The sequence below is a fragment of the Centropristis striata genome, chromosome 23 (assembly GCF_030273125.1).
Source record: "Centropristis striata isolate RG_2023a ecotype Rhode Island chromosome 23, C.striata_1.0, whole genome shotgun sequence".
Taxonomy (NCBI): domain Eukaryota; kingdom Metazoa; phylum Chordata; class Actinopteri; order Perciformes; family Serranidae; genus Centropristis; species Centropristis striata.
This window is the reverse complement of record NC_081539.1, coordinates 3,327,127-3,354,977: the sequence shown is the minus strand read 5'-3', so window position 1 is coordinate 3,354,977 and position 27,851 is coordinate 3,327,127. Positions and strand designations below refer to the sequence as shown.

General features: G+C 37.8%; 1 protein-coding gene across 1 annotated transcript; it reads right to left on the bottom strand.

Annotated features, from left to right (window-relative positions):
- Positions 1 to 27,746, bottom strand: LOC131961726 (NLR family CARD domain-containing protein 3-like). The gene is made up of 10 exons (XM_059326580.1): positions 27,711 to 27,746; positions 27,317 to 27,466; positions 23,444 to 23,560; positions 23,023 to 23,139; positions 21,924 to 22,105; positions 18,776 to 20,573; positions 17,536 to 17,709; positions 6,847 to 7,020; positions 3,198 to 3,371; positions 1 to 2,726 (listed from the first exon to the last, which is right to left on the bottom strand). The coding sequence occupies exons 2-10, from the start codon at positions 27,445 to 27,447 to the stop codon at positions 2,720 to 2,722; spliced, it is 2,874 nt and encodes a 957-aa protein (XP_059182563.1). The 5' UTR covers positions 27,448 to 27,466; positions 27,711 to 27,746; the 3' UTR covers positions 1 to 2,719.
- Positions 27,747 to 27,851: the final 105 nt, after the last annotated feature.

The following is a 27,851-nucleotide window of genomic DNA, read 5'->3' as shown; positions in this document are numbered from 1 at the left end:
TGGATTTATTTGAAATTGCTTGTTAACACCACTGTCGTACTGCACTGTAACACAAATAGACTGCAAAGTTTCCTCGAAAAACATACACCTGGTGTATTTGCACATGAAAAACCTGGAAACATTTTAATAAAGTGGCGGTGTGGTCTTCTGCTGCTGGAGCTCATCTAGCTCAAGGTTGGACGTGTTGTGTGTTCAGAGGTGGTCTTCTGCACACCTTGGTTGTAACGAGTGGTTATGAGAGTTACTGCTGCCTTTCTATCATCTGGAACCATAGACTGTATATGAATAATGGACGTAGTGACCGTGACGTCACCCGTTGGTTTGTGGCCCGCTGGAAGCATCGAGTTCAGCATTTGGCTGTTTTGACCACAAAAAGAAGGATGATGATGCATATTTTCTTATGAATTTATTTTTTCTTTTTGCCAAATACCACATACACAATTGTAAGTTTTCAAGTAAAAAAAAACAAATTTCTTTTTGTTTAAGTCAGAGTTTGAACAGTATATCTCAACTCTCTCCTGTCTACAAAACATAAAAGCTGTGAAGACTGCCAACATATGCACTGCGTTTAATGTCTTTAACATGTAATCTTGCGTCTGTTTATTGTTTTATTTATTAATTTGTTTCGTTCTTTTCCATTTAATTATTCTTCTATTCTATTCTTTTTAAAATATTATTTACTTCTATTTTATTTTTTGCATTGTTTATCTTTCTGTAACTTGTTTCTTCTTGTAACTGTGCATTGCATTGCTTTTTGATATAAATAAAAAATTAAAATATAATAATAATTTTTTTTAAAAGCATCGAGTTCAGTGTTACACTCGGCGCCATCTTGTTTCCGATACAGGAAGCAGACCATATTTGGAGTGTGGAGGAGGAGAGGGATCTGATCACTGACTACAGCCTCTCTACACCTCAACATGACTAATTCATGTTAGCATTAACTGGAGCATTAACTGGGATGTTAGATTGGGCTAGCAAAAAATAAAAACAAACCTTATCTTACTGACCTCAGAAAACTGATCAGTGACTCCTTGGAGTGTCTGTTAGTCCAACCAAACACTGAACAAGACATTTAATGAACAAAACATTCAAATAAACTGTCATTAAGTGAAAATACAGTGAAAGGGTCAAAGTTATGAGACCAAACCGCTAAACGTCCTTTTAAAAATATCTATATAACGTTATATATAACTTTATTAACTCAGTCTTAAAGGGACAGTGAACAAATGTCTGCAGTCTGCTGCTGAGCCTCTAGGTGGCGCTGCTGGAGCCGAGTCTGAATAAATTAATAAAGCCTTAATGCCAAAGACTCGATAAAGGGTGAAAAAGTCTGAATTAAACTGTGAAAAAGGATTTTTTGTGAGCATGACTTTATCAAACGATCTGATTTTGTCTGTATGCAAATGAGCGCATATTTGATGAGATATGGCCTCATTTGCACATGTAAACATTAAAATACAAAAAACATGCAATACACTTTTTTTCTCATCTTAACATAAGTAATCAACTGAGAAAGTTTCATGGTGATATCTATTAAATTTTTTTTACACTAATCACCTGTGGTGTCTTGACTTTAATGGATTATTATGCTAATTATGCAAATTGCCCAAAGTGCAACTTTTAGCAACCAAGTTGAATTCCATCCATTAGGCCTACAGATGACATTTCTGCAATAAAACTTTAGGGTACTCAACATTTCTGGGTTCAAGAAATTACGACTAGACTACTAGGTGGCGCTGCTGGAGCCGAGTCTGAATAAATTAATAAAGCCTTAATGCCAAAGACTCGATAAAGGGAAAAAGTCTTAAACTGTGAAAAAGGATTTTTTTTTTTTTAAGTTTCAAATCAAATGGCACTAAATTATAGTGAGTCGATTTTTCTCCTCAAGCTAAACACATTACACACTTTTAAACTATGCATCTTACTGAGCATTGATTTATAAGGGTGGGACAAACCTGATAGCAATATTAATGATTTTTATCACATATCATAAAGCTTAGCTGTGTTTTTAGGAGCAGGAAGTGAGAACTAACTATGTTTATACCCCATTAAATTATTTTTTTGTAGAAATCTGACAGAGTTGACAATAAATGGATAACAACTGTAATGAGCCACTTTTTCCTAAAAAATACAATTTAAAGCAAGACAAAAATATTCTCTTAGTAAATATTTACAGAGATTTTAGATTTTGAAGAATTTGGAAACTCTTTCAAGACTCGAGAGTTATGAATTCTTGTCTGGTAACAGGACAAGTACATTAACCATAATCTGTTAGTTATCATTTGAAAAACTTTAGTGAAGCCTTAAAGGTTTTAACTTCTACAACAAGCAAATATTCATCTGTCATAATATGAGAAACGGCTGATATTGGTAGTAATAAGGTAAGATCAACTTCTTTGGTTATTTACACATCAGAGGAAATGAACTACAATTCCCCTTTATTCCACAGGGTGGAGCTGTAACAGAACACAAAGCAGAAACATGCATCTAAATGTGTTGATGTAGAGTCACGTTGTCATGACGAGAACTAATGTGCAGAGGAACTCTGAGTTCAGATTATATGAATGAATGAAACAACAGACGGAGGTGGAGGAGTCTCAGTGTGTCTGCAGAGAGAAGGACAGAGCAGCAGCAGAGCAGTCCACATCCTCTGATGATACTCTGTCACATCAGAGGAACACAGGGACCATGCTGGACTGGACTTTACTGGAGATCACTACCAGCTGATGAGAGAAGAAGACAGACAACAGAAGAGATAAATCAGAGACTCCCTTCATCAGCAACAAGTCTGTTGACTCTGCAGATTTCACTGAAGTACACAGTCGAAATAAACAGAGAGCCCTGAACGCATCATTACTGCAGAAACAGAGAGATATGCTGTTTGAGTTCAAAGCTGTTAAAAACCAGAGTCTCAGTCACACTTGATATCATCAACTCTTAAATATTATGAATATAAAAATATCTGGACGAAACAAACTTGTGATGCTGTCAGCAGTAATACACATTTATTTCCTGGAGACATGATCACAACAAGCTTCTGGCTGATCTGATTGGCTGACTGTTCTCTCTCTGTGTTTCTGTCACCATTCTCCTCTCACAGCTTCACTGAGAAGGTCGGAGGTTTACAGGAAATACTGGATCTTTCTCTGATACTAACTGTGTTCAGTACAATACTGCTGAAACCCTCTACTGACCCCAGACTCTCCAGTCTGCAGTGTGGACTCGCAACCAGATCACACAGCAGCTTCATGTCTGAATCATTCAGCTTGTTTCCAAACAGCTGCAGCTCTCTCAGATGGGAGGGGTTGGACTTCAGGGCTGAGGCCAGAGAAGCACAGCTGATCTCTGACAAACTGCAGCCCCACAATCTGAATAAAGAATAAATGATGCAGATAAAAATAGATTTATAACCCATCAGATGTGTTCATGTTTTAATGTGCAGCTCAACATTACTGAGTCATAATCAATGAGCTTTTCTCTAAAATGAGTAGAGTGACTGTAATTGTGTTATTGTGGATCATCATGATGTCAGCCTTCTACAGACATCATCCAAATATCACCACAACATTCATAAAACTATTCATGTCAACACAAATTAATAACATGCTGCTGCTCTCAGTCAGGTCTGTCATTAGAGGATCAATACTATATTGATCCTTTAAACAGCTGTGTGTGTTCTGAAGGATCAATGTTCATGATACAACATTATTTTTGAAAATACACTACCGGTCAAAAGTTTTAGAACAGCCAAATTTTTCCATTTTTTTATTGAAATTCAAGCAGTTCAAGTCAAATGAACAGCTTGAAAGGGTACAAAGGTAAGTGGTGAACTGCCAGAGGTAAATAAAAAAAGGTAAGCTGAACCAAAACTGAAAGATAATGTACATTTCAGAATTATACAAGTAGGCCTTTTTCAGGGAACAACAAGTGGGTTAACAACTTAACTCTATGGAGTCTTGGGCTATTTTGTCCATTTTTGAATTCTTTTCATGTCTTTGTAAGTCATTTTGTGTCTTTTTTTGGTCATTTTGTGTCTTTTTTTTTAGTCATTTTGTGTCTTTTGGTGTCTTTTTTTGTCATTTTGTGTCTTTTTTTGGTCATTTTGTGTCTTTTTTTCGTCCTTTAGTCCAACATAAAATGTGATTTTAAATCTTTTTTTTACTTTCAAAACACTATCATGCTCAATAAAGAATTTTAAATGTTGCAAATGTGCATTCATTTCAAAGTACACTGAGACATTAAACTGCATAATTTTCAATTAAATTCTGGAAAAGTTGGTGTGTTCTTAAACTTTTGACCGGTAGTGTATATTAAAATTACTTTATCAATTTAAATCAAACATTAGTTCAGAGTATCCTCTGAATACAGATGTGACCATTAACAAAAATTATGAACATGAGTTTACTTTAACAACTAGCAGTGGACATTTTATACAGTTTATTTAAGAAACATGTGGCTTTTTATTCATTTTTAGGACAAGAAAAAAAACAAATGAACAAAATTAAATGTACAACTTTATGAATATTATGAAATGTAATGTTTATAAATTAATTAGGTTCCATTGTTGATGAAACATTAATTAAAAGAGGAAGCTTTAGAAAAATGGAAACTCCATTGACTCCATCAAATCAGACATGATGGATTCAAAATGAACTGTTGTTACTTTCTTTATTTTCTGTTTCCCCTTATACACAACATTTATCTCATGTTATGAAAAATACTTGGCCTTTTCTTTAAAAAAAGACTTTATCAAATAAATAATAATTGAGGTAAATTCACCCACTTCATATTCTCTCATTTCAAAGCACAGATTGAGGCTATTCTCATCAACACACAGCTGACTGAGTGTGAGCTCTGCAATTACAAACATGTCAGAGGGACTAAAGGTCGGAATAAACAGGATTAAAAAAATAAAAGTTATATCTTGAAATATATCTTAAATATCTTGAAAAGCTGGTGGTTTGACGTTTTAACAGCTTTTTGTATGTAGATTCATATAGCATATAGTGTGTAGGTATTATTTGATATGAACAGTCAGCTCTGAAAAAAAGGGTGAAGAATTTGGATTAGTTAATAGAAAATCTAGTAAAAATATCAACCAGATTAATGGAATGGATCTGCAGACAGAGACAGCCATGATGTAATAAAGAGGTGTGACACAGAGCTGGAATATATCAAACCAAACTGGGAGCACTCCACAGTTAAAGTGTTCCTTTTCCACTGAAATGTTCGCAGCCGTGTTCTTAAATTGATGAATGCCAGGTGAGTCTAATTAATATAGGATTAGCATAGGTAACCGCCCATTAATGCCCATAAAAGGACCCATAAAAAGGAGTGCAGGGCCGTGTGTAGACGCCTCACAGAGGAAACAGCAACAGAATGCCTCAAGCAAAGCGTAAATCCATTGGAGCACAGTTAAAAAGAAAAAAAAACTTTAGCAGTTAAGAACTAGAAGTTCTGCTGCAGGAGATCACTCGGAGGAAGAAAATTATATTTAGCAGCCTTAGTGCAGGATGCACCAACACAAACAAAAAGGAGGCCTGGGAGGCAGTTACGCGTGCAGTGGATGCATTAAAATGAACAAGAAATTGAAGAAAACGATGTTCTAATAATTTTTTCTATGACTGTATATTCACTGCTCAAAAAAAATAAAGGCAACACTTAAACAACACAATGTACAGTAACTCCAAGTCAATCACACTTCTGTGAAATCAAACTGTCCTTGAATGTGTGGTATCACTAATTGACGGCATGATTTCAATTTACTTGATTCATGTAAAAGCGTTGGCACATTTAATTTAATTAAACTGAACAATTAAAAAAAAATGAAATGAATAAATAAATACATAAATATGACGGAAATGTCACTGTAATGTATTTTATTGAACTTAACAAAAGAAGACAACACAACCATGCCAACATGTCAGCACTGAAATGTGATTAAGAGTACTCCTGAGTGTTCGTAGGATTTGTTCTTACCTAAGAAAAATCCTGGATAAGAAAAAAATTCATGAATGCCACAATCTTCGTAAAATCTTCGTAAGTAGGACTTCAGAACAAATTTGTTCTCAAGAACGGTTCGTGAATGAGGCTCAATGTTATTTGGAGTAATCTTGGCCTATTGAAATTAATGTAAGGTTTAATGGGAATTTTATATTTGTGTGTATATTTGATGGAAGGCAGTTTGACTAATTGCAGTATTTTGTGTTTGTTTTCTTTTCCTCTTGTCAAGGTTTTCAACCTTTATGGCTTAACTGACTAACTTAATAACTAGATAGAAGAAAGAAGAAGCGTTTGAGTTGATTACGTTTAACCCTGTAGATGGTCAAGGCCTTTATCAAGTTTTGGCAGAAGTAAAGTGAAATCCCCTGAGAACTTGACAATGAACTTTGGGAAAATGGAAACAAAAGATATTTACGATATTTCTTTTAGGAATAGTGGAGTCATACATTCAAGGTATCTTCAGTTTAAACTATTCAGTCAGATAGCTTCATAACAATGCTGGAAAAAGAAAATACTGGATATAAACTAGTTATTATCTGACAGTTTAAAGAGAGATCATTTGATACATGTATTATATTTATGTATTTTTGTATGATTATGATGTTAAATAAAATATGAAAATCAGAGTGAATGATCCAGTGGAGGATTTTTCTTCTTATATTCAGGTTTTAAATGTGCAGCTCAACACTGCTCTGCCACAGTTAACGGACTAAACCACTGAAGAAGAAAACAGACTTTAGCATTCAGATCCTCAGTGTGGATCAGTATAATATCAGCCTAATGTCGACACAACTTTCACATCATATTTATCTCAGCACAGAAGTAAAAATGGTGTCTGACCCCAGAGTCTCCAGTCTGCAGTTTGGACTCTGCAGAAAATCACACAGCAGCTTCACTCCTGGATCCTGCAGCTCGTTTCCATCCAGCTGCAGCTCTCTCAGATGGGAGGGGTTGGACTTCAGGGCTGAGGCCAGAGAAGCACAGCTGATCTCTGACAACCTGCAGCAACTCAATCTGAATGAAGAATAAATGATGCAGATAAAAATAGATTTATAACCCATCAGATGTGTTCATGTTTTAATGTGCAGCTCAACATTACTGAGTCATCATCAATGAGCTTTTCTCTAAAATGAGTAGAGTGACTGTAATTGTGTTATTGTGGATCATCATGATGTCAGCCTTCTACAGACATCATCCAAATATCACCACAACATTCATAAAACTATTCATGTCAACACAGATTAATAACATGCTGCTGCTCTCTGTCAGGTCTGTCATTAGAGGATCAATACTATATTGATCCTTTAAACAGCTGTGTGTGTTCTGAAGGATCAATGTTCATGATACAACATTATTTTTTAAAATATATTAAAATTACTTCATCAATTTAAATCAAACATTAGTTCAGAGTATCCTCTGAATACAGATGTGACCATTAACAAAAATTATGAACGTGAGTTTACTTTAACAACTAGCAGTGGACATTTATACAGTTTATTTAAGAAACATGTGGCTTTTTATTCATTTTTAGGACTAGAAAAAAAAAATTAACAAAATTAAATGCACAACTTTATGAATGTTATGAAATGTAATGTTTATAAATGAATTAGGTTCCATTGTTGATGAAACATATTAATTAAAAGAGGAAGCTTTAGAAAAATGGAAACTCCATTGACTCCATCAAATCAGACATGATGGATTCAAAATGAACTGTTGTTACTTTCTTTATTTTCTGTTTCCCCTTATTCACAACATTTATCTCATGTTATGAAAAATACTTGGCCTTTTCTTTTAAAAAAGACTTTATCAAATTAATAATAATTGAGGTAAATTCACCCACTTCATATTCTCTCATTTCAAAGCACAGATTGAGGCTATTCTCATCAACACACAGCTGACTGAGTGTGAGCTCTGCAATTACAAACATGTCAGAGGGACTAAAGGTCGGAATAGTTACAAAATAAAAAGTTAAATCAATGTCTTGTAAAGCTAGTGGTTATATGTTTTAACAGCTTTTTTATGTACATTCATATAGCATATAGTGTGTAGGTATTATTTGATATGAACAGTCAGCTCTGGAAAAAAAGGCTGAAGAATTTGGATTTGTTAATAGAAAATGTAGTAAAAATAACAACCAGATTAATGGAATGGATCTGCAGACAGAGACAGCCATGATGTAATAAAGAGGTGTGACACAGAGCTGGAATATATCAAACCAAACTGGGAGCACTCCACAGTTAAAGTGTTCCTTTTCTAACTGTTGTATCAGATATTTAAAACAGATTAAATGAACCATCAAATGTTCTGCTCTCCACTGTTTGTGTGGTCCCTCATAACGTGCTGCTCTAACAGCATTTCTTCATCACATTTCACCTTCACATTACTTCTAACGTCAAATTATTAGAACAACAACCTTCTCTTACATTCAGACTAACTTGCTGTATTTCATCTGATATAGTATTCATCATTCAAGAGAGAGAAAATATACATCACCTACTTTGTATAGTAGGTAGATACCAAAGTTTCCAAACATGACAAATATGTCAGAATTAATGTTCTGTTGATCCAAAGAAGTGGACAGAGACTTATATTATGAAAAAGACAGGCTGAGAAGCCTTGTTGCTGCTTTTAGAGACAGAAGCTGATTTCTGGAGGGACTTTGCTTGCTGGTCATTTCCAGAGATGCTACTGGTGGAGAAATGGTTTTAGCTTGTATTTGTTGCTAGTTGAATGCATATTTGATGGTAAAATGCTATTGTAGTTCATTTCTACATTTCTAAATTCACTTCTGGCATAGATAGCAGTAGTACGGTAAAACAATGGGCCTCATTCACCAATATCTTCTTAAGAATCTTCTTAGATTCTTTCTTAAGTCCTTTTTAAGAAGATTTCTAAGAAGACCCTACGTCAGATTCATCAACGTGTTATTAAGCCGCTGAAATGTTTGCAGCCGTGTTCTTAAATTGATGAATGCCAGGTGAGTCTAATTAACATAGGATTAGCATAGGTAACCTCCCATTAATGCCCATAAAAGGGCCCATAAAAAGGACTGCAGGGCCGTGTGTAGACGCCTCACAGAGGAAACAGCAACAGAATGCCTAAAGCAAAGCGTAAATCCGTTGGAGCACAGGTAAAGAGAAAAAAAAACTTTTGCAGTTCAGAACTAGAAGTTCTGCTGCAGGAGATCACTCGGAGGAAGAAAATTATATTTAGCAGCCTTAGTGCAGGTTGCACCAACACAAACAAAAAGGAGGCCTGGGAGGCAGTTACGCGTGCAGTGGATGCATTAAAATGAACAAGAAATTGAAGAAAACGATGTTCTAATAATTTTTTCTATGACTGTATGTTCACTGCTCAAAAAAATAAAGGGAACACTTAAACAACACAATGTACAGTAACTCCAAGTCAATCACACTTCTGTGAAATCAAACTGTCCTTGAATGTGTGGTATCACTAATTGACGGCATGATTTCCAATTTACTTGATTCATGTTAAAGTGTTGGCACATTTAATTTAATTAAAATGAAAAATGAAAAAAAAATGAAATTAATAAATAAATACATAAATATGACGGAAATTTCACTGTAATGTATTTTATTGAACTTAACAAAAGAAGACAACACAACCATGCCAGCATGTCAGCACTGAAATGTGATTAAGAGTACTCCTGAGTGTTCGTAGGATTTGTTCTTACGTAAAAAAAATCCTGGATAAGAAAAAAATTCATGAATGCTACAATCTTCGTAAAATCTTCGTAAGTAGGACTTAAGAACAAATTTGTTCTTAAGAACGGTTCGTGAATGAGGCTCAATGTTATTTGGAGTAATGTTGGCCTATTGAAATTAATGTAAGGTTTAATGGTAATTTTATATTTGTGTGTATATTTGATGGAAGGCAGTTTGACTAATTGCAGTATTTTGTGTTTGTTTTCTTTTTCTCTTGTCAAGGTTTTCAACCTTAATGGCTTAACTGACTAACTTAATAACTAGATAGAAGAAAGAAGAAGCGTTTGAGTTGATCACGTTTAACCCTGTAGATGGTCAAGGTCTTTATCAAGTTTGGGCAGAAGTAAAGTGAAATCCCCTGAGAACTTGACATGAATTTTGGGAAAATGGAAACAAAAGATATTTACGATATTTCTTTTAGGAATAGTGGAGTCATACATTCAAGGTATCTTCAGTTTAAACTATTCAGTCAGATAGCTTCATAACAATGCTGGAAAAAGAAAATACTGAATAGTTATTATCTGACAGTTTAAGGCTCCCTATACATCAGAAGACTTTGAAAAGATTTGGAAAAGACTCCTGGAAAACGACCAGCTCACACCTGCTCACATCTAAAGACAAGTGTTTAGAGTTTTTAGTCTCACACTGAGATTTTAGACAGACTGTCAGTCTAGCAGGGAAACTATTTACAAGACTACAACTAGATTCTTTTAGCAGTTTTTTCCCATCATGCTCTTAGTAAAAACTGACTGAATGGAGGAGAAGCAGCTTTTGGCTCCAGCTGCTCTAGTGTGTGACTCAGTGGTTTGTGTTTAAAAAAGCAACAACAGGCTTCCGGTTATGGCGTCTGCCTGAGCAGCAGCAGGTTTCCGAGCTCCGATCCCGTGTCCCTGTTTTACACTTCCATTTTGCCAAGTTGACCCTCAACCAACTCGGTTAGTTCTGAAAGAGCTTCCCTTTACTATTTTGAACAAAAAATGCCAAGAAAGAAAAAAAATAACCAGGTTAAAACGGCATCGGGTGGCGACGAAGACGACGACGCTAGCATGTACCACACCTCGGTGAGTGATGAGGAGGATTTGGACGATGCTAACGCGGCTCACCAAGACGACGGTGCTAATATTTTAGCTGCCATTCGTTTAATGAGAGCTGACTTTTCTACTCAACTGCGCGAAGTCGTCTCTTCTAACCAAGAGATAAAAGAAGCAATTGGTGTTTTTTCTGAGAGGCTAACCGCGGCAGAGTCCCGCATTAGCAAAGCTGAAGACTTCATATCAGGGCTAACTAGCAAGGAAAAGTCCCTTCAAAAGAAAGTGCACGAGCTTACACTAAAACTTGACAACCTCGAAAACAGACACCGAAGATCGAACCTACGGCTGATCGGCTTGCCCGAGAAAACTGAGGGGGGAGACGCGGTCTCTTTCCTCCAAACCTGGCTGCCCGAAATCGTTGGACCGGGCACGTTTCCGGGACCCGTGGTCATTGAACGTGCCCACCGGCTGCCCGGCCGACAAGACCCGAGCGGACCCCCGCGCACTCTCATCATGAAGTTTCTTAACTATCAAGACAAAGTCCGAGTAATGAGAGCAGCTCGGAAAAAAGGAAAAGTGATGTATCGGGAGCACCATGTCATGTTTTTTCCAGACTTGTCAGTGGAGGTACAGAAACAACGCCGTCAATACAACGACGTGAAGCTGAAACTCCGGGAGCTGCACATGGACTTCGGGCTTATATTTCCCGCAAAGATGAAGATCTTTCATCAAGGCACCCGGCACCAGTTCAACACACCAGAAGAGGTTGAAGCGTTTATTCAACGTGTTCGTCAGCAGCAAGAGGGGTAAACAACTGTCAACATTATGTATGCTAAAACAGAATGCTAAACACATCACGTCTTAAGAGGGACAGTTATGAACATTGCCACAGTGTTGTTTATCCTGTATACAGTGTATACAGGTGAATTTGATTAGGTGGCTTACACTTGTGCATTTATTTTGAGGTTATTGGTCGACATGATTAACCCTCACGGGGAGCGGAGCACTTGACCTATAAAGTTTAGGTAGTACGTTCTTTGTTTTTTGTTTTTCTTTTCTCCCTTTTCTCTCTTGCTCCTTTCGAAGGATCAGTGAGTTTAACCGGATCGGTACAAGTGGGGTGGGCTTCGGTGTGACTTGATCACAGGGGGCGGGAAGGGCTAAGAGTTCTGTGTTATAATGAATGTTGTAAAGTTCTTGTTTTTGAAATGTAAGGTGCCTTTTTTCACAATTTTGGCAAAACGGTATTATCAGGGCCGTGTCATAATCACAGTATTTATTAATGAATAGGAATTTAGACATTCAGTTACTTTCTTGGAATGTTAGAGGATTAAGGAAATTAGTTAAAGTCAAGCAAGTTTTGAATAGGATCAAGCAATATAATCCCAAGATAGTTTTCCTACAAGAGACACATTTGCTTTCTAATGAAACAAATCGCTTAAAGAGGAGATGGCCAGGTCAAGTAATCACATGCTCTTTTTCAACTTATGCCAGAGGAATTGCAGTACTTGTCCACAAGTCTGTTCCTCTTCGTATCCAAAAGACAGTTTTGGATCCAGCGGGCAGATATATTATTATACAAGCTTCATTAGTAAACCAAGACTTGAATCTTGTGAACCTATATGGTCCTAATAATGACGACCCAAACTTTTATAGTAATATATTTTTGCAAATTTCTTCTCTTCAGGGTGTCATAATAATCGGGGGTGACTTTAACTGCGCCCTTGACCCAAAACTGGACCGCTCTTCAGGCATAGACCTAACCCATTCAAGAAGCAGGAAGATAATTCTCCAATTTATGCAGGAGCTTAACCTAATTGATATTTGGAGAGTTAAAAATCCTACAAAGAAAGAGTACTCTTGCCATTCAGCAACACATAATACATACAGTCGCATAGATTACTTTCTCGTGTCCAAATCTCTTGCTCCAGACGTCAATGAGTGTATATATAAGTCTATTCTCATTTCCGATCATTCTTTACTTCTGCTAAATTACACAGCTACAACAGCTGTCAAAGGGAAAAGACTTTGGCGCTTAAGGCCACAGTGGTTACATAACTCAAAATTCCTTGAATATGTTGGACAAAATATTGATGACTATTTTGAGTTAAATACAACAGAAACATCTGCCTCAGTAAGGTGGGAGGCTTTCAAAGCTTTTATTAGAGGTCAAATGATGGGATACACAAGAAATAAATCGAATAAACAATATCTTGAGATGTTGGAGCTGGAAAGAGATATAAAGGAACTTGAGTTGGAAGTAACTTCTGACAATAGCAGAGAAAAACAACAGAAATTAGCAATCCTAAAAGCGAAGTACAATAAATTATCCACTAATAAAGCCCTGGCAGGATTAATTAGACTTAAGCAGACCTATTATGATCAGGGAGAGAAGGCGGGGAAACTACTTGCTTAAAAACAGAACAAAATGCAAGAACTATCACAGAGATTGACACTGCTACTGGAGATAAAACGTCAGACCCTCAAATAATTAATACACTTTTTGAATCATTTTACACACAGTTATACTCATCGGAGTGTTTAATGACTAATGAATCATTTCAAGATTTTTTTGATCAGTTGACACTCCCCTCACTTAGTGAGGAAGCTAAAGCTGATTTAGATTCCCCCATCACATCAGCTGAATTATCTGAAGCAATTGATAAAATGAAAGGGGGAAAGGCTCCTGGCCCAGACGGGCTACCTATTGACATTTACAAAATCTTCAAGAGCAAGCTACTTTCTCCACTGCTAGATATGTTTGTGGAAAGCTTCAATTCCGGCAAACTTCCACCATCCATGTGCAACGCACTTATAATTTTGATACCGAAGCCTGGAAAACCAGCAACAAAATGCGACTCATATCGGCCGATTTCATTAATTAATTCTGATGCTAAAATAATTGCCAAAGTACTGGCACGGAGGCTTGAGAGGTACCTGCCTTTTCTCTCTGATCCAGACCAAAATGGGTTTGTTAGGGGACGACAGGCCTTCCACAGTGTCCGCAGGGTTCTCAATATTGTTTATGCAAAGACAGAACATCCAGATACAGCAGTGCTCTCGTTAGACGCAGAAAAAACGTTCGACCGCGTCGAACATCAATATCTCCACAAAGTACTCGAACGTTTTGGCTTTGGTCATTATTTCTCTGATTGGATTAAAGTCTTATACAACAATTCGGTAGCATCTGTATTAACAAATGATATTATATCCAAACCTTTAATCTTTCTAGAGGCACACGCCAAGGTTGTCCTCTTTCACCCCTCTTGTTTGTTTTGGCAATTGAGCCATTGGCTATCGCCATTAGGAGTAATCAATATATCACAGGCATTAAAATAAATGAGATTGACAACAAAATATATTTATTCGCGGATGATATTGTAATTTTTTTATCCCATTTAGAACAATCACTGCGTCACTTGTTCAATATCATTAGCTCTTTTAGTAAGCTATCCGGTTACAAAATTAACAAATCAAAATCTGCTATACTTTACCTTAAGCATTCAGATAGAATAAAACCCCCTGTTCAAACTCCATTCAAGGTGATTAGAGATAGCTTCACATATCTTGGTATTAAAATTACTCCTAAAATTGATGATTTAGTAGAGACAAATTATAACCCAGTGATAGAGTCAGTTGCGGAATCTATCAATAGATGGTCACTACTACCAATCTCCATGATAGGGCGGATCAACATACTTAAAATGAATGTTCTTCCAAAGTTCCTTTACCTCTTTCATTCCATTCCTCTCGGTCCTCCTATTAATTTTTTTTCAAAGATGAAAAGCATGTTCTGTAATTTCATTTGGAACAACAGACGGGCCAGACTTCGCTTATCTCTGCTTTATCTCCCCTATGATAGAGGGGGCTTGAAACTCCCAAATCTTCAATGGTATTATTGGGCTGCCCAACTCACTACTGCCTCTTGTTGGTTCTCACAAGGAACGCCTCAGTCGTAGATGAGTATGGAAAGAAGTATGTCATCCCCTCTACCACTCAAGTCACATCTATACTCGGCTAAATTAAAAGAACTAAAGACGTTAACAGATAATCCCTTTGTTAAAAACACAATTCTGGTATGGTACGAGGTTCATAAACATATAGATGAGATACCAATATTATCTCAATTTACACCAATCTGGGGCAACAGTGATTTTAAACCTGGGAAAAAAGATATGGGATTCAAAATTTGGGCAAACAAAGGCCTTAGTAAAATTGCAGATTTATTTGACAACAACGTTCTCTTGTCCTTTGTCGACCTGAAACAAAAATATGATATTCAACCAAACCACTTTTTTAAATACCTGCAGATAAGAAGTTATATATTTAAGCTACAGAAGTCTTTAGCTTTACCTACACTTAGTCCTATAGAAGAAATAGCAACAAATCAACATCCTAAGAAGGGATTGACTTCAAGCTTTTATGCATTAATCATGGAAGGATCAAAGGTTTCCTCAGATAGAAAGAGACTGGCATGGTGTGAGGATTTAAATTCAGTAATTACCACTGAGGACTGGCAGAATATTTGCTTAAAATCTCAAACACAAACAATAAATACCCATTTTAAACTGCTTCAATACAAGTGGATAATGAGAATATATGTAACACCATCTCAGCTAAATAAATTCAACCCCAATAACCCTGACACATGTTATAAATGTGGTAGAGAGGGCACTCTATACCATTGCCTATGGGACTGCCCACTCATTCAGGCCTTTTGGAGTGAGGTGATGGATATGATTTTGCAGGTTACAGGTATAAAACTAATAATAGACCCCCAACTATGTATCCTAGGTATTTTTCCAATAAATCATAACCTTAGCAAGGCGAATAAAACTATGATTATTTTTTGCATGCTACAAGCCAAATACACCATGGCTAAAGCATGGAAATCCACTACTAAACCGAGTATTAGTGTCTGGCTTGCAGGGCTATCAGATTCGCTGGCACTGGAAAAACTCACCTTCACGTTAAAGGGTAAATACCAAATTTTTGACAGTATATGGAGGTCTTTTATGGTGTTCTTAGAGGGGAGGTAAGCATTGGAGGCATGTTATCCCTGTATGTAAACCATCGACAAATGAAATAACCATGTATTTATCATACGTCTGTTTGTTTGCTCTTTTTATTTTTACTTATTTGTAATGCTTTCCTCTAAAGGAGTAGACAGATTATTTTTTATCTTTGTTTTGGACTGTGCAAATTACTCATGCTACTGCCCTGTGATACTCACATCGACGATAAGCCTTATTGTGATTGTTTTGTTTTGCACCTGTATTATACAGTATCTTGTTGTAGTGTGATTATTCTGAAAATTAATAAACAGACTTGTTTAAAAAAAAAAAAAAAAGCAACAACAACAAAAAGAAGAGAAGACGCCACAAAATGCCCCTCACAAAGAGGAAAAGGGGTTTCTGTTTTTCTGACATGAAAATTTGACTATTTTACTGTAAAAATAGATATAAGCAAGAATAAAGGAAAGGAACATTTAGAAATGAATTCATGATATACATTTATGTCCTATCTAATTATGATTTGTTTAACTGAATAATTATATTAATCAGCTCTATCAACTTTCATTTACTTAATCATACATTACTGATCCATTCTTTATTTACTTATTTATGTATACATTTATTCATACATTTTAACTGGGTCTCCTTACTGTTCTCTTTACTAAGAAACATCTAAATATATGACATCACTATATTTGTATTGAGGACTGAGCTTACTAGCATTATTGTGACTAGTGCAGTGCCCGTATTCGCACACCATCCAGCACATACACACTGAACATTGATATTTGCTGGAAACTATTGGAATATTATTGGAAAATCGAACCTTGTAGCGCACTTTAAACCAGAGTGAATTGTGTTACTGACCAGGTGTAGGCCTAGTCTGACTAACTGTCAGAGAGATATGAACCACACACACACACACACACACACACACACTTTTACAATATTTATTTTAGGAATAGTGGAGTCATATATTCAAAGTATCTTTGGTTTAGGGTTAGGTTAGGTAGTTAGGTAACTATTTAGTCAGTCAAAGCATCACAGAGCTTCATAGCAATGCTGGAAAAAGAAAATACTGATATTTTTCCACGTGAAATCTGAGTTGATATGATACATTTATTGTATTTATGTATTTTTTAGGATTATGATGTGAAATATAAGATTAAAAAAAGTAAAGTAAAGTATAGTATTTAAGAGGTTCAGAGTGAATGATCCAGTATAGGAATTTTCTTCATATATTCAGGTTTTAAATGTGAAGGTCAACACTGCTCTGCCACAGTTCAACTGAAAATGGAAACTCCTGAAAACACCTGAACTCAACATGATGGAATTAAAAAAAACATCAGACATGTTGGAATAAAAATGAACTCTTACTTACTCTTCTTTCTGTTTCCCCTAATTCAGAACAATCATGTCAAATTATGAAAAACACGAAGACATGAATGAATATGACTTAATATAATAAATAATAAGTGAGGTAAATTCACCCACTTCAGATTGTCTCATTTCAAAGCACAGATTGAGGCTTTTCTCATCAACACACAGCTGAGTGAGTGTGAGCTCTGCTTCATCCTCAGTCCTCTTTAGAACTGGATCAGATGTTCAGAGTAAAGTGAGATACATGTTCTCATCATCTCAGATTTAATCTAACTGAGCAAACTCAGAAAACAAATTAACCAAAATAAATCTGAAACATCAATTATGATTCAAATTCAGCAGATGTACACTGTGTGTGAGCACAACACAGGAACTGACCTCAGAGTCTCCAGTCTGCAGTTTGGACTCTCCAGTCCAGCACACAGATGCTTCACTCCTGAATCCTTCAGGTCGTTCCAGCCGAGCTCCAGCTCTCTCAGATGGGAGGGGTTGGACTTCAGAGCTGAGGCCACGACTTCACAGTGAGTCTCAGAGAGTCCACAGCCAGAAAGTCTGTGATTACAGAAAATAAAACATTTTAAATATAAACAATTATTTAGTCTTTTTTAATTTTCATTTCCCATTTCAATAATTTAATGGATCCTGTTGCATTTATAGTAGAATTACTTCTAAAGATTGTAATATTATCATTTCTTGACTGATTGAACAGGCTGAAGTTCATGTTTTGGAGCTAAAAATGTGACCAGTGAACTGAAGCTCTGGAGCTCTGGTTCACTGGCAGAATGAACCTGGAGGTCCCAGCAGCTGACTGTGTGATGAGCTGCTCTCTGAGGAAATCATGTTAATGCAGGTCTGAACAGGGACAGAGACAAGTTTAATAGAAACCACTGTGCAAATGTGGTTTCTAAATGAGAGAGAGAGAGAGAGAGAGAGAGAGAGAGAGAGAGAGAGAGAGAGAGAGAGAGAGAGAGAGAGAGAGAGAGAGAGAGAGAGAATTCCTGATGATTTAAATCAATCTAAATTCTAATGCAGGAAAAAATCTGAAAATTAATTCATTGTTGGGAACTAAATGTAAAGTTGTAGATTTTCTTGGAGAGAGAAAGGGATGTTTTGTCCTTTAAGTGGAGGATGGCATAGTTCAGAAACTGCTGAGAAGAAATATGATAAAAATAACTGATAGAAACTACGTTGAGAAAAATAAAACTTCAGTGACATAATTTCCAGTAGAAGACAAATATTACATGTCTGTGTGTCTATACAAAGAATAATAAATAGAGACGTTATAAAAACATGATGCAGACACTGTATACGATGTCAAACAGGCTGTGTGTTGTGATTCAATGATGAGTGTGAAAACATTTCCAGCACACACTCTTTAGTTTTCTGGGCTGGATTTGTATGAAGCCTCCATCACTCCAACAGAGACAGATAGGAGATGATGACGTTGGCAGTTTAATGTAGAATGTTTTCAATATGCAGGTTTAATGGTAGTTGAAGAAAACTTTGATAGTGTGCAGCTTTTATACTGTGCATGTGTGTAAAGTGTGTATCTTTACTCTAACACTGATGCTTCAGCTTGACATTGCTGTATAATGTTGATGATCACATCCGGACTTACTTAGCTTTCCTGCAGTTCCTCACAGCTGGAATCAGTCTCTGTTTTCCCTCATCTGATGTCTTGTACTTGTACATGTCCAACTCATCCAGAACCTCCTCTGACATCTGCAGCATGTAGGACAGAGCTGAGCACTGGATCTCAGAGAGTATCTCCCCTGATCTGTTCTCTAACTTCAGGAACTCTTGGATCTCCTGATGGACTGAGAGGTCATTCATCTCCGTCAGACAGTGGAAGATGTTGATGCTTCTGTCAGGAGAGATCTTCTCAGTCCTCATCTTCTTCAGGTTGTTGATGGCTCTCTGGATGACTTCTGGACTGTTGTCTGTCTGACCCAGCAGGCCTCCTAACAGTCTCTGGTTGGACTCCAGAGAGAGGCCATGAAGGAAACGAACAAAGAGGTCCAGGTGGCCATTTTTACTTTGAAGGGATTTCTCCATGGCTCTCCTCAGGAAGACATCTAGGGATGGGTTACTGTTTTTCTTGTCCAAGTCTTTCCCCAGAAAAGCCTCCAGTACCTCTGTGTTCCTGTTGGTGTAACAGTGGAACATGTAGACTGCAGCCAGAAACTCCTGAACGCTCAGATGAACGAAGCAGTAGACTGTTTTCTGGAAGATCACACTCTCTCTTTTGAAGATCTCTGTACAAACTCCTGAGTACACCGAGGCCTCTGTGACATCCAGACCACAGCACTCCAGGTCTTCTTGGTAGAACATGATGTTTCCTTTCTGCAGCTGTTCAAACGCCAGCCTCCCCAGCTTCAGAAGAACTTCTCTGTCAGCCTCCATCAGCTCCTGTGGACTCATCTCATGTCCATCATCATACTTCTGCTTCTTCTTCTTGGTCTGAACCAGCAGGAAGTGTGAGTACAGGTCAGTCAGGGTCTTGGGCAGCTCTCCTCTCTGCTCTGTAGTCAACATGTGGTCCAGAACTGTAGCAGTGATCCAGCAGAAGACTGGGATCAGACACATGATGTGGAGGCTCCTGGACGTCTGGATGTGTGAGATGATTGTGCTGGAGCGCTCTTCATCACTGACCCTCCTCCTGAAGTACTCCTCCTTCTGGGCGTCAGTGAAGCCTCGTACTTCTGTCACCCTGTCGACATGTTTAGGAGGGATCTGATTGGCCGCCGCGGGTCTGGAAGTTATCCAGACGAGAGCCGAGGGAAGCAGATTCCCCTCGATGAGGTTTGTCAGCAGCACGTTGACCGATGACTTCTGTGTGACATCAGACACAACCTCCTTGTTGGTGAAATCCAGAGAAAGTCTGCTTTCATCCAGGCCGTCAAAGATGAACAGAAGCTTACAGACGGCGAGCTTCTCTGCTGGGACCTTCTGTAATGTTGGATGGAAAACATGGAGCAGCTCCAGAAGACTGTACTGCTCATCTCTGATCAAGTTCAGCTCCCTGAAGGAAAGCAGAATCACCACACTGACATCTTGGTTCTCCAAACCCTCTGCCCAGTCCAGACTGAACTTCTGCACGGAGAAGGTTTTTCCAACGCCAGCGACGCCGTTGGTCAGAACCACTCTGATGTGTCCCTGTTGGTCAGGTAAGGCTTTAAAGATGTCCTGGCACTTGATTGGAGCGTCGTGGAGCTTCTTGGAAGCCGTCTCCAGCTGCCTCACCTCATGTTGGGTATTAACCTCTTCACTCTGTCTCTCTGTGATGTAGAGCTCAGTGTAGATCCTGTTGAGGAGGGTTCCACTTCCTGTTGCATTACTTCCTTCAGTCACACGTTCACATCTCCTCCTCAGACTGATCTTATATTCATCTAAAACCTCCTGCAGACCACCAGCCACTAAAAGAGGAACAAGATAGACAAAGCAAGAAAGAGAAAAGCAATGAGAAGTAGTAATATTTTACCAATTATATTACCAATATGAAAAAACATCAAAATAAGAACATATAGTAGAAAATGTTATAAATCAATCATCAATTCTTGAGTTTAAAAAAAATACATTCGTTTAATAAAGAAGTAGAAAAGATGTTTTCTGGGGGAACATCAGTAATGCTCCTTTTTCTCTCAGCCTCTGACTGTGTCAGTGTAAATGTTTGATTGACAGCAGGAGGCTGAGCCTCAGCAGCTCCACATGCTTTTGTCAGTGGAAAACTTTTCTGTGAAGCAGCAGCAACAGGAAAGGTTTGTTTAAAACAGCAATAAGTTAACAAGGCTCTGAAATGCTGTATTTTATGTTTTACTGCTTGCTTTTAATCAGTTATACATATATTAAAGCTGATATCTTTAAGTACAAACCGGGACACTGGAGGAAACGTAAACTCCAAACCACAGAGATTCACTTAGAAGCTCCAAAAGCACTGAGAGTTGAACACAGAGAGCTTTCTGTGGTTTGAACACAGACACACATGTTGATCCAGTCAGTTTAAAGACAGACTTGGCTTTGGTTTGAGGGAGGAGATCATCTCAGTCTGTTGCACGTAAAACCAGCAAGAGACAAAGTGAACAAACATGCTGAAAGCTGTAGGTTATAAACTGACAGCAGACAATGTTTTATTAGCAGAGGCTGTTGAAGTGAGAGAACTGTTTAACATCTAAATGGGCTGATGTTGATGTCAGCAGGAACATTTTTCAGCTCCTTAATGTGCTGAAACTGACTAGTTAACTCGAGCTCCACTGCAGCTTCAAATACTGTTGGCAGTGCACTTTTCCTCAACGGATGTTTGGTCACTTGTTCAACAAGTCGATCTACAGGACAAGAAGTGTGTTTGTGTGTTAGAGAAGGAGGAAACATTAACAGCTGGACCTTGTTCTGTGTCTGTGGTAAATGTCTGTCTATGATAGAACAGTGATGTTAATGCTTTAAGCTGTTTAATACTTACATTATCTAAGCAGAGGGAGAATAAACAGCATGCTGATTAGTTCATGCAAAGACAGAGGGCCCTATCATAAAACAAAAACAGCAAATATATACTTTCTCTCAAAAAGTAGAACACAGAACAACTGATACAGAGCAGATCTGTCTGCTGGAACAGAAACAACATGCAGTTAAATTAAATTTAAGGAATAAGTAAAGATATTTATAATGAGCTTAAAAGCCTGTGTTGTATGACACAACAAATGTCTCTGTATTAAAACAACAAGTTGTGTTTTGAGACATGAAGACATCAGCAGACAGAGGGACAGTCTTACTGGTTCTGGATCTTTGTCCACACTGGGGACAGGAGGAGTCTCCTGGTGAAGCAGACTGGTCCCAGTATGAGCTGATGCAGCGTCTGCAGAACCAGTGTCCACAGCTGGTAGAGACGGGATCCTTCAGGACGTCCTGACACAAAGCACAGCAGGACAGCTGCTCCTCCTCATCACTCCTCTTCCTGTCAACACATTTCTTTATTTTCTTCAACATTTCTAGATGGGAAATGTTCAACTATTGTAGCTACAAAAACAGGTTTAAATGTGTGCTCTTCTGAAAACAGTAACTTGAACTGAGTATTTTATACCTCCAACAAGGAGGTTATGTTTTTGGTTTGTTTCTCTGTTTATCAGCAGTATAACAAAAAAAAGCCCAATTATTTTATGAATCTTAGGTGAAGAGTGTTGGAAGGGGTCTGATCAGAATCACAGGGTCGATATACTAATTATTTTCTACTCTTTTGTTAACATTGTGAGATGGTCTTGTTGGTGGACCTTCAAGTGTTTTGGTTTTATTTGCTCCCATATTTATATGAGGGATGCATTTCCCATGAACAGATTCTTTTATTCTACAGTCCAGACGGGTTATTCAGTTTCTGTCTGTCTCTATTGTAAACTATTAAAATAAGACATACATATATTTCAAATTTTATCAACATATAAGTGGTCCAAATATTCATTAGTGTGTAGTTAATCAGCTGATAACATTTACATCAGCACAACCCATGGATGTTCATGTTCGTTCTGGAGCTTCAGGAACAATAAATGGTGAAGAGAATCTAAGCTCAAAGTTCCACTAATTAATAGTCCAAAACTTTTGAATAATAATGTTTTTGACAAACTTCAGCATTCAGTCAAAAAATATGAACATTTTCTTGAAAGGTCATTCTGAAAAAAGAAATTTCTGTGTGTTTTGTTACAGAAATAAAATCAGTACTTTGTGTCTTTAAAATCCAGACTAAGATCCATGTTAGTTTGAAACAGTTGCTGCACTAATCGGTGTGCATCATCATGAACATTAATCTTTCAGCAAAGTATTTTATCTCCATCCTTAATTAAACATCTTCTCTCCGACCAGTGTGAAGGAAAGTTCTCTTACTTTGTGTCTGAGGGTCCAGGTTTATTACTGAAGTACAGAGGTTGAAGTCTGGACCGGTCACTCTTCATAGACAGACAGCTGGACACTACAGACTCTGCTCTGTGTCTGTTCTGAAATCTTTAATAACAAAAATAGTTTCAGTCATATCACATGAATCACTGATGATTTCTCTTATTAGAAGGAAGCTCTAAGTACATAGCTGCTGTTACTGCAGACGGAGGTTTAATAGTTTGTATTATTCCTAAAATGGATTACAGGTTTTCTAGGTGACGAACAGTGACACTGATATGAAGAGGAAGATGGAACAAATGATTTATCTTTGTGTCACAAAAGGTTCACAAATACAAAAATTAACAAAAACATTACATTGGCAGACAAAACTGAAAATGAGTAATAAAAATGAGTTAGTAGCAGTTCTTACTTTGTGTCTGAGGGTTCAGGTTCATTACTGAAGGTCAGAGGTTCATCTTTGGACCAGTCACTCTTCATAGAGAGACAGCCGGAAACTACAGACTCTGCTCTGTGTCTGTTCTGAAATCTGCAAACACATCAATAGTTTCAGTCATATCATTTGAATCACTGATAGGGTTTGGTACTGAACTCTTTTCAGGGTACAGACTGAATTACGTCGGTACTATCGATTGACGTTAAATCAATCAGTGGCTGATTTCGGTACCTGAGAGCATCTGGTTGAGACAGCAATTGTTTTTACAGCATGTTAGCTGAATGACTGGAAACAAAAACTGTGTGGAGAGTTAGCTGCCACGTTTGTTGTCATTTATGCTCACACCAACATCTCCGTCCTCTCCTCATCCACACACACAGGCGTGCATGCAGTGAAAGCAAAGAGGCGGCAGTGAGGACAGTTAAAGAGAGCGAGCAAACTACGTCTCTCCTGCATCATCATCAAGTCGTAGTGAGTCAAGGCCATAGTGAGCCTCAAGTGTGGATAACTTTTTAAAACCCCACACAGACAACGCTCGCTCCAGTAAAATGCAGTGATGTTGATAGGTTTTACAATGTAGTGAGCCCACAGGACCCACAGGTGGTGATTTAAGTTGGTCCCTGAGAAACTCAAAGGGTCCCCAGTAACATTTTAATTTCTTGAGAAATTATAATTTTTAACTCCTTTGATGTTGGTATGGTATGATATGGTTAAAATTAACATATATATTCATGCACATTCAAAATCTATCTGATAATAAAGATGAAATTCAAAATCTTTAAAGTTTATTAGAAAACAACGGTCACATCTGCATGACACACAAAATTCAAATAAAATAGCATTTTTTTCGCAACATAAATATAGTGGTGGAAAAGGTATTCAGATCCTTTATTTAAGTAAAAGTATTAATACCACAATGTGAAATTACTCCACTACAAGTAAAAGTCCTGCTTTCTAAAGTAAAAGTACAAAAGTATCAGCATCAAAATGTACTTAAAGCATTGGCGTAGCCACGGGTGTGCCAGGGTGTGCCGGTGCCACCCACAGAGGCAGCTGGCACACCCAAAAAAATTGCCTTCAGATGATGCGTTGCGACACCTGGGCAGGTGTGCACCCATCAGGAGTGATTCTGATTTGCGCTCCTTGTGGATTATGATCCTTGACAGACAGCTGGTCGAACTGAACAACCGTTTTCAGAGTGACTCTTATGGAATAATGAAGGCTGCTGCCTCCCTGCTGCCTGCGTCTGACGCAATTTGCCAGCTGGACGCATTGCGCGCGCCGTGCAGGCATTATGGACTTCATTTGGAGGCCTCTGAACTCACTGTGTTTGGGCGACTCATCAGGCGTAAAGTTGACGGGGGACATCAGTTCCCGTCCCTTATTGAAGTCTTGGATTCATGTGACAAAGATGTTTTTTCCCAACATGAACGGTTTACTGCGTATTCTGTTGTCACTGCCTGTCACAAGTTGCTCTGTGGAGCGCCTGTTTTCGGTTGTGAACAGGATTAAATCCACCAGCAGAGCTACAATGCTCACAGAGAGACTTAACAGCATTTCGTTGCTCATGTTTGAGAAAGAGCTCGCGGAGAAACTGGACTCCGATGAAATAATAAATGCGTTCAAGGCCAAGCCACGCCATCTCGCCCTGTACATTCAGAGCTGCGCATTGCGCACAGGTGAGCGCAGTATCGTTGTGTCCTTTACTCTGCTGCTAAGCCCAATGTGTTCAGATGATTAAATAGTGTTTTTGATCACACGTAATGTGGATACGTTATGGCTCCTTGCATGAGTAAGTGCATGAATGTTATATTTCACTATGTTCATCTCATTGGGCACGCAATGTCTGTGTGTGTGTGTGTTGTGTTTTTGCGGTGTGCTTTTCCTATTCTTTTGTTATGCTGGGCTTACACCAAACGATTTCCCCGGTCCCAGACTAAAAACTGAAAGTCTTTAGTAAATCTAGGAGTTTTACTGGAGTCACGGCGCTCCCGTCATCTCCATGGTTAAGTGTAAGGTAGTAATCTGCTCTGTTTCATATCAGTCTTTTCCTAGTCTTGGGTTTGGCGCAAGTCTCAGTGATGTAACACAATCAACAACCAATATATGAGCGGGGAAAAGGTCCCCGGTTCCAGACCGGCCAGTGAAACCACTTCCACAGGAAAAAGGAACATCACAATAATGTTATTAAGCTCAGTCCTCAATACAAATATAGTGATGTCATATATTACGGCCACAAGTGGGATTTTGGGGGCGCTGTTTCTTAGTAAAGAGAACAGTAAGGAGACCCAGTAAAAATGTATAAATAAATGTAGGCCTATACATAAATAAGTAATAAATAATCGATAATTAATGTATGATTAACTGAATGAGAGTTGAAAGAGCTGATATATAAAAATATTCAATTAAACACATAATTAAATAGGGCATAAATGTATATCATGAATTCATTTATAAATTTTCCTTTCCTTTATTCTTCCTTATATCTATTTTGTTTACTGTAAAATAGTCAACTTTTCATGTCAGAAAAACAGAAACCCTTTTTCAGCTTTGTGAGGGGCATTTTGTGGCGTCTATTCATCTTTTTATTGTTTTTGTTTTTTTCAAGACAAACCACTGCACACACTCGAGCAGCTGGAGCCAAAAGCTGCTTCTCCTCCATTTAGTCAATTTTTACGAGCATGATGAGGAAAAAAATGCATGGTAGGTTAAAAATGCTAAAAGAATCTAGTTGTAGTCTTGAACATAGTGACCCTGAAAGATTGACAGCCTTTGTAGAATCTCAGTGTGAGACTAGGCTGGGACTAAAAACTCTAAACACTTGAGCTGATAGTCTTCCAGGAGTCTTTTCCAAATCTTTTTAAAGTCTTCTGGTGTATTGTTAGCATTATCGATTTATTTGAGAGCACGTCACAAGTGAATGTTTAAACCTGCTGTGAACTAACTGTTGACTATTACTGAAGAGAATGTGTGGATATGTTGTTGTTGTTGTGTTAATAATGTTGTATTCCAGAGACACATTCTTTTGAATGGTTGTGGAGGTGTAATAAATTTGGCACACCCAATATTGCTGGTGCACACCCAATGTCTTTTTTCTGGCTACGCCAGTGACTTAAAGTATCAAAAGTAAAAGTACTTGTTATCCAGAATGTCCCCACTCAGGTTGTTATATATATTCCAAATATAAATATTGTATTATTACTTTTGATACATTTATGTAAGCAGCATTTTACTGTCATCAAGCTCAAGGTAGGGTTCATTTGAACTACTTAATATACTGTTATGTGGACTGATTTATAAACATGCAAATCGTTTTCAATTGATCATATTTTTTCATGTTAAATTTGACCTGAAAAGTATCTAAAGCTGTCAGCTAAATGTACTGGAGTAAAAAGTACAATATCTGCCTCAAAATGTAGAGGAGTAGAAGTATAAAGTTAAAGAAGTGGAAATACTCAGTACCTCAAATTTATATTTAAGTACATTACTTGAGTAAATGTAATTAGTTACATTCCACCAGAAATAGCAAAAAAAAAACATAAATATATATATTCTGTTTTCTGCTTACTCTAGAAAAACGTCATCTTGTCAGAATGAGGATGTATTTATTTTGCAGACACGCCTGAACATGACAACGGCAGCTGCCGTTCAAAGTATTGTTAACACAGCCACTGGAGCATGTTTTCTGTATTTCATTACAGCTCACCCCCGAGACGTTAAAACATGGTCGACATGTGTCAACAAAGCATCGACCAGTGGAAACGTCAGTTTATTTACTACGGTGCAGTTCTCTTGCAGGCTACTGTGATTGTTATAGTCATATATATGAGTTAGTAGCAGTTCTCTTACATGGTGTCTGAGTATCCAGGTGTATTACTCAAGTCTGGAGGTTTATGTTTGGACCGGTCACTCTTCATAGAAAGACAGTCGGACTCTACAGACTCTGCTCCGTCCTCCTCTTCCTCCACACGATCACTCATCTTCTGATCTGAAGTCAGTCTGAGAGGGAAAACAGCAACACTGACTGTTAACTCACAGCATTAAAGGAGAACAAGTTTGTTTGGGATGAGTCATGCCCAAGGCTTCGAGAACAGGAATTCACACACACACACACACACACACACACAATAAAACACTCAGCCTTCCAATTTCTTTAAATCTGTGATTGTTTTCTTTACATATACAGCAGTTCTACTGTATTTTATTCAGCCATCATGACTTTGTGTGCTGGATTAAAACTCACCCCGCCTCAGATTCAACTTGTCGTCCTCCCTGTTCTGTTGAGTTGCTCAAAATGGAGTCTGAGTTGACTGATACTTTCACTTTCAGGGTTCCCTCCCTGTTCTCATGAGCTGAGATCAGGTTTTCAGTGTTGCTCCTCCCC